This window comes from Loxodonta africana, chromosome 22 (genome assembly GCF_030014295.1).
Source record: "Loxodonta africana isolate mLoxAfr1 chromosome 22, mLoxAfr1.hap2, whole genome shotgun sequence".
NCBI lineage: Eukaryota > Metazoa > Chordata > Mammalia > Proboscidea > Elephantidae > Loxodonta > Loxodonta africana.
The window spans coordinates 23856481-23864309 of record NC_087363.1 but is presented as its reverse complement, the minus strand read 5'-3'; the positions used below and the strand labels follow the sequence as shown (position 1 = coordinate 23864309).

Below are 7829 nucleotides of genomic sequence, written 5' to 3'. Positions count from 1 at the left end.
TTCAAAGCTCATCATAAAAAGGAAGCGCCAGCCAGAGGGAGTTACTCACCATCTGCTCTGCTCCGTTCACAAATATGCCTCCCAGGGGCTTCCCTATTTGACTTCAGATCTATTGAACACCCAAAGGAGTAAAAGAATCTACCACCATGAACATCAATGAACGAAAACACTCCATTTTAAAATGGAAGATGTTTCAAAGGGCAAATCATCCAGAATCACAGACTGTAAAAGTGATCCTGAGCCATGAGAAAAGGCTGGCATTTGGCTGGAATGCAAATGTGCTCACAAGGGATTCTGGGCAAAGGCCAAGGTTTCCCCATAGTCTAAGGACTGGGTGGTGCCAAGAGCTTCAGGAGACACATGTGTGGCCATCTCAAAATCAGTGAGGGATTAAACAAAGACATCCCCCCACCGTTAGACAGGTTTAGCACTGGATTAACCTGCCTAGGCAGAGGGCACACAAATTTTCATCTTTAAAAAAAAATTTATTTTCTACTTGGTCATGGTTCCTATTGTGTCATTTAAAAAATATCTTCTCAGGAATAAAATCTCCTTCCTTAAACCCCTAATCTTCAGCTTCCCACTAGGTTGACCCAAACCCAATTCCCTTTGCTTATTCACACAGAGTTACAGTTCTAAAGCCAAAGTCCAAGGGTCTGGGTAGCTGCACTTACAGAACTGTAAGTGACAGCTAGACAGGTGACAATGCCACAGAAGCCCAGCTCCAGCAGCCTCAGCATGCCCTCCCCTCCACCAGACAAAGACTAAGGACTCTCCACTCTGACCATACCTGAACATCATCATTGGCCTGTTTAGAAAAGCCAAGATGATGATGGCAGATCACATGGTGACCCCAAAGCCCACATGAATAACCTGGGATTGCTTTTCCTTTTTAGGACAACACACTCTCCATCTGTTAGCTCAGACATCTATGTGGATGAGGGCAGAGAAGGAAATGAATGAAGGTATGGGTGACAGGCTGGGCCTTGTGGGGGCCTGCATGCCAAGCCAACACTGGGGGCTGTTACAGATCAAGTCACCCCGCCCCAACCAGCCTCTTTCCGGCAGCAGGGACTGGGGCAGTCAGGGAAGGCTGGGCCATTTAGTACTTCTTCCTCTTTCTCCTGTTGGAGCCCCTGCCTGAGGCTCCCAGAGAAGGATGCTGGATCCCAGACAGCCTCCACCAAAGTCACAGGCTGCCAAATAAAATGGCCCAGAATCTAAAGAAGAAAAGAATCACACACTGCAAGAATTAGAAACAATATTTATTGCTTCTTGTTAAAATAGGGTGCTGTCATGAGAGATGAGTGTGCAAAAGAGCCTTCCTACACCCTGGACTTTCTTTCTTAATCCCAGCAAACTGGGACTGTTGTTGATTCAAAACTGTTCTCACTATGCAGCAGGGGAAGCTCTCCACCTGTTCCTGGGAAATCAGGATACTCTAGTTTTACTTCTTGATTATTTGCATGCATAAAGAAACCAAAACCCACCTGTAGACAATCTATCTACCCACAGGCATACATGCCTAGTCCACATGTACAAAGTGATGTGGACCTCAGGTTCACATTCCTATGTGCAGCCCAGGATTAAATGGTACCCTGGAAATCAAAGAGGAAAGCTGGTCAAAAACATGCATAGTGCCTCCAGTGAGGCCAAAGTTCCCTCTTTGGTGAGGAGTATTTTGGATATAATAAGGCCATCAGTCAAAAGGTGGGCAGTACTCTGACCACAGGTGGTAACTGGTCTGGAAGCCACTTACTTCCATCTTCAAGTCCTCTTGAGATCCCTTAAATCAACAAGGTGAATTCAAGTTTCAAGATGGCATGCCAAGTTATATAAGGTAGACAATGTCATTAAGGCAATGGTCTCACCAAGCATACACACAGAGCTCTGATCCTATCACCCCGCTCCCCTCACCCTTTGGGACTGCCCAGGCCTGCCCACTGCTCATTCTCGGCAACAGCTTCTAGCATCAGAGCTCTGAGAAGCCTTCAGCCTCACAAGTTGGGGGTGATCCAATTAAGGAACTTCATGGCAACTTCAAAGCCAAGGAAACAGGCCTGAAAAGAAATTGAGAGAAAGACAAAAGCCATGTCAGAATGGAACCCCTCCCTAACCCCACTTCCCACTGTCTCATTCCTAGAGGGGAAGAAAATTCTTGTTCCACAACTGTCTACTTCTGATGATAAAGTCAGGAAATCAAAGCCCCTCACCTCAGAGAACTCCAAAAGCAAATCGCCCTGACAACTTCAAAAAAAGAAGTAAGGAGCCTCTGGCTCAGTGCAGAGTTTTGGGAAGACAGTCCCCAGTCCAATCCCAGGAGTAAGTAAAAGCGCCCACCTGCTCCCTGCTCTGAGCCCTAAAGGGAAAGCATAGCCCCTGCTAATCACTTACTGCATTGGCTGGGAAGGCTCGGATCATCACTGCAGTGAAGCCTGTGTATAAGGATGTGACGCCTTCATTCCGGATCAGCTCCCTCAGCACATCTTTGAAACCATTAGGGTATTTTCCAGGAGGGGCTGTAGGGCAGAAACCAACTGTTAAGACTTCAGGAAGGTTCCCGAGCTGATTGTGGCAACCCACATGAGGGCAAGCTTGTAGTCAAGTCTTCCTGCAGGGCCATAAGCATTGGAGAAAGGGCACCTTGTGCATCATCCTCAGACCAGGCCACAGACAACACAGTACACCTTGGGTCAAGCAAGCACAAGCAGGCAGTAATCCAGCACCTGGATTACTGGTGCTGAGGGCACAGGGAAGAGAGAGAGAGAATGAAACAACCCTTCCACTCATGTGAAAAAGGAAGAGATCTGACTTCTTATGTCAATTATATTGTGTTTAGGCTGACATGAAAATGAGTCTAGGGTTCCTAGCACATAATGTGGGCCAGACAGATGCTGGCTACTATGTGGACAGTGATTATCCCTTAGGATCCCTTTAGGGCCTTAGGAGCTCTGCTCCCCAGGGGCAGCCAATACTGGGACCCACTCCAACTCCCATCCACCCCACTGCTCGTCACTCACCAGTCTGGAAGCGGGACTTGAGCACGTCTGGGGGAATGGCCACAGCCCAGTTGAAGATCCCTGCGAAGCCGCCAGCCACCAGGATCCGTGGTACACTGAGCTCATTGACACTGCAGAACACCAATCACAGCCTAAATCAGATAAAGGCTGTGGGAGTGGTTCAAACCATCCCACCCATGGTTGATAGGGCAGTTACAGAGAGGGGAAATCTGGCTGGAGGGAGGAGATCCAAGGCCAGGGTTCCCATAACACAGCACCTGCCACTCCTAGAGGAGGTTTCATCTGCCCATTTCACATACTTGCTCCACTGGGTGGGTGAGGCACAAACTGGGAGGTGTTAGTGGGATCTCAGCACCCATGAAAGGAAAGTGAACCTGGCACCAGAAGCACATCCCGCTTCTGTCTTCAGACCCACCCACAGGAGAGAACATTCCACCAATGACTGGGGAAGGTGGCTTCTAAGTTCTTCTGTTCTACCCACCTCTTTCCCTCTGGAGTGAAGATATTTTTCAGCCACTCATATGTCATGAAATACATCCCACTGGCTGGAACATCTGTTATTAACAAGAAACAGGTAAATTAAAAGATATAAAATCCTTTGGGAGCAAGGAATTATGAAGAAAACTGAAGATACAAGGGAAAGATGAGTCCAAAGGTGTAAAAGACCATATCTACCGCAGCCTCTCCCAGATTGAGTCCAGTACAACTAGATGGTGCCTGGCTACCACCACTGACTGCTCTGACAGGGATCACAATAGAGGGTCCCAGACAGAGCTGGAGAAAAATGTAGAACAAAATTCTAACTCAAAAAGAAAGGCCAGACTTGCTGGCCTGACAGGGACTGGAGAAACCCTGAGAGTACGGCCCCTGGACACCCTATCAGCTCAGTGATGAAGTCACTCCTGAGGTTCACCCTTCAGCCAAAGATTGAACAGGCCCATAAAATAAAACAAAACTAAAGGCTCACACCAGCCCTGGGGCAAGGACAGAAGGCAGGAGGGGACAGGAAAGCTAGTAATAGGGAACCTAAGGTTGAGAAGGGAGAGTGTCGACGTGTCGCGGCATGGACCAATGTCATAAAACAATATATGTACTAACTGTTTAATGAGGAACTAGTTTGTTCTGTAAACATTCATCTAAAGTACATTATAAATAAATAAAATATAAAATCCCCACAGGTTTCCTGAACTTAGAAAGAAGAACCAAGGTTGACACTGGACCCTTCAAGGTTTCCTGAGAAGTTCCTCAGGAGCCACCTCCTATTTGCAGTAATCACTTTGCAGTTATCAGATACTGCTCTGGGGTGAGTACTAGTGTGAGGGCATAACACATATCACATAATTTCATCTTCAGTGTCCCCTCTGAGCGGGCCCAGCTGCCATGCCCTCTCAGAGCATTATGTAAGCACAATATGCATAACATCATTTCATCTAAAAAGTCCCCTGTGAGGGGGCCCCACTGTCATGCCCACTCCAAGCAGTTGTAGCCATAGCTAGTGCATGTGGTGGCCCTCCTAGCTGTCATCTCAGGACAAAGGTAGGGCTGTCTACCCCAGCAGGACATGCCTCTCAAAACCAGGAAGAGCCCCACATTCTTTCTTCTATTCATCCCTCCAGCCTCGATTTCTATCTGCTTGCCACTCTCTCCAACTGCTGCTGTCGTGGCATCCACCCTTGAGGGACTGCAGCCCAGCCCCCACAAAGATGAAAGGCTCACCTTGCCCATGCTTATCTGTGTCCATGCTGGCAAGGGGCAAGGCTGCCTGAATCTATGACACACACTGCCAGCCCTGCCAGAGCTATGGCCTGTATGGTGCTGAGGCCAACCTGGCGATCCAGGCAAGAGCCCCTGTGGCAGACCCATCTCAGGTAACCCCTCAGGATGAGGACCTCAAAGGGTTACCTCGCATGAGGGTGAGCACAGTCCCCTTGTAAATGCCTCGTATCCCAGATTCTTTGAACAGTTTCTTTGCACAGTCCAGGGGACCAGCGTACTTGGTTTCTCCTGAAGAAGCCTGAATCTGGGAGGGAGGAGAGAGGCATCAAGTCAGAAATAGCTATGTCAAAGTCAACAGACCCAGCAGGTTACAAATGGTCATTATATATTAGACCAATGAAATACTTCATTGTCAAATCAATAAACATTTGGAACATGAGATACTGGTAAAGTCGATATGAAGTAAAGCTGGGTGAAAATATCACAAGATATAGACACACTGACTAGAAAAAAATCAATAGAAGGGTTGGAAAATAAGATGAGAAAATCCCTCAAATACAAGAGCATTCTCAATAAAACTATTTGGAGAATCTAGAGAGAGGCAAATATTTTGTTCATTCACTAATTCTTTTAAAAAATATCCACTGAGACCTAACTCTGTTCCAAGTGTTAGCTGATTACGAAGCTTGGTTAAGCAAAGGTAAATAGGAAATTGCATTCATATCCCTAAGTGCCTGGACAGGGGTCCTGTGCAGAGCAAGGAGAGATTCCTATCCCAGCCCCAGAGATTAAGGACTAACAGCCAAGAGCCTGATCACAGGTAGGGTAATCTCTGAAAAGATATGCAAGAAAGACAGCCCTATGCAATATCTGTACCAAGTGCAGAGCCAAGGAGGAGGCAGAACACATAGGATATCAGCCAAAGAGTAATTAAAGCCAAAGAGAGTATAGTTCCAAGGAGAAATACTTACAAAATAAATGTACAAGTCCAATAGCTTTTTTACATACTAAGAAAAACCAGCTGGGGAAAAAAAAGAAAAAGGATCCCATTCAAAATAGCAATAGAGAGTAAAACAGTGAAGCAGGCAGCTACAAATAGCCATCCCTCCATAGAAACGTCAAAACAAGCAGAAATGTCAGAACCAACTTCGTCAGAACTTTGGAAAATAACGAAAAGTTTACAGCAACTGAGCAAATGCTCAGTCAAGAAACTGACAACTTCAAAGTGGCAAGAAAGCTTTGTGGCACTTTTACTTGCCCATGTCTCACCCCCCTCCCTGGCTTGGTGGCAGTGCTGCAGAAAGCTGCCTGTGTTCCGGTGTGGGACCCTGGTCTCTGGTTCTAGAGGGAGTAGAGCAGGCCTTATTCACAAATTATTGTTTCTCTGTTCTAACTTATCTGGAGGCTACCCAAAGGATGGACGCAAGGCACTCATTTCTGTTTCACTTAACTTGGAACCCGCTCAGGGAGGAAAAGGGACAAGCATTGCTCAAAACCATTGTAAGGCAAATGAAAAACCCACGCATGATTTATAAAGAAAATGCTCTACATTCTACTTTGGTGAGTAGCATCTGGGGTTTTAAAAGCCTGTGAGCAGCCATCTAGGATACTCCACTGGTCTCACCCCTTCTGGAGGAAGGAAGAATGAAGAAAACTAAACATACAAGGGAAAGATTAGTCCAAAGGACTAATGGACCACATCTACCGTGGCCTCCACCAGACTGAGACCGCTCTGACAGGGATCAAAATAGAGGGTCCCAGACAGAGCTGGAGAAAAATGTAGAACAAAATTCTAACTCAAAAAGAAAGACCAGACTTGCTGGCCTGTCAGATACTGGAGAAACCCTGAGAGTATGGCCCCAGGACATGCTTTCAGCTCAGTGATGAAGTCACTACTGAGGTTCGCCCTTCAGCCAAAGATGGAACAGGCTATAGGGGCACACCAGCCCTGGGGAAAGGACTAGAAGGCAGGAGGGGACAGGAAAGCTGGTAAGAGGGAACCCAAGGTTGAGAAGGAAGAGTGTTGACATCTCATAGGATTGTTAACCATTGTCATAAGACAATATATGTACTACCTGTTTAATGAGAAACTAGTTTGTTCTGTAAACCTTCCTCTACAGTACAATAAAAAAAAAAGAAAAATCCACAGCATGGAGCAAAAGATTACAACTGAGACATACAAAATAGACCACCTAAAGCCTAGGAGGAAAAGTAGGGGAGAGAGTTTCTTTGCAAAATTAGGGAATTCGAAAGCACCTAGGGAATTTAGAAAGCCCAGGACAAAAAAAAAAAAAAAAAATTTTTTTTTTTTTAGGACAAGGTGCATGCTCAGAAAAGACTCCAAAAGACCCTAAACTTTCACCACTGGCTGATCTCTAGGCTTAGTGCAGGTAGGAAGTGAAAGCTGAGGCAAAGTTGTAAACAGCCTACCTAAGTGTTAAAGGAGTTCCTCAGCACTGAGTTAATCTGCAAAGACTGGGAGAGGGTTTGTTTTTGTTTTTAGTTGGTTTGGTTTGGTTTTGAGCTCCTGACATTCAAGAAATCTCTTTCAAAACACCGGCTGATACAAGTTAAAGGAAAAGAGACTTCAGCGATTACACGTAACAAAGAATACAGCCTTTGCAAAAAATAATGTATAAAAGTCACTAAACAAATGGACAAAAGCAGCCTTCAACAGTCAAGAACAGCGAACTCTGGGGGAGGTAGGAAAATTTGATTTCCAGAATTACCACATGATAACATTCGAATGGCCAGTTTTCAACAAAAAAATCACAGAACATACAAAGAAACAGAAAAGTATGGCCCAAAGACAGAGTGGAAAGCCTAGACTTTCTTAAGACTGTTAAAAGATGCCCCAACACTCCACTGGGGTGATGTCAGAGAAAGTCAAGTAGAGAGCAGAGACTTTCATCCCCACTAGCCAATAATCAGCCTGCTTGGTGTGGTGTCACTGAAGACCATGTGCGGAGCCAGAATGCCTACACCCACCCAGCAATAATGAGGAGCCTCACTTTTGGGTGTCAGTGGAGGCCAAGTGGGGAACTTAGGCTTCTACCACAATCTGACAGTAATGAGGTGGCATCCCTCCCTTCC

The 7829-nt window shown here is 46.0% G+C and overlaps 1 protein-coding gene across 1 annotated transcript in view; it reads right to left on the bottom strand.

The window, feature by feature from the left end:
• Positions 1–1232: 1232 nt before the first annotated feature.
• SLC25A20 (solute carrier family 25 member 20) overlaps positions 1233–7829 on the bottom strand; it is a 29313-nt gene continuing 22716 nt past the window's right edge. Inside the window, exons 5-9 of the mRNA XM_064274565.1 lie at positions 4923–5040; positions 3502–3574; positions 3021–3130; positions 2395–2519; positions 1233–2060 (exon numbers count right to left, since the gene is read on the bottom strand). Of these exons, the coding sequence (XP_064130635.1) occupies positions 1998–2060; positions 2395–2519; positions 3021–3130; positions 3502–3574; positions 4923–5040 (489 nt within the window). The 3' untranslated portion in view covers positions 1233–1997. The remainder of the gene's footprint in view (positions 2061–2394; positions 2520–3020; positions 3131–3501; positions 3575–4922; positions 5041–7829) is intronic.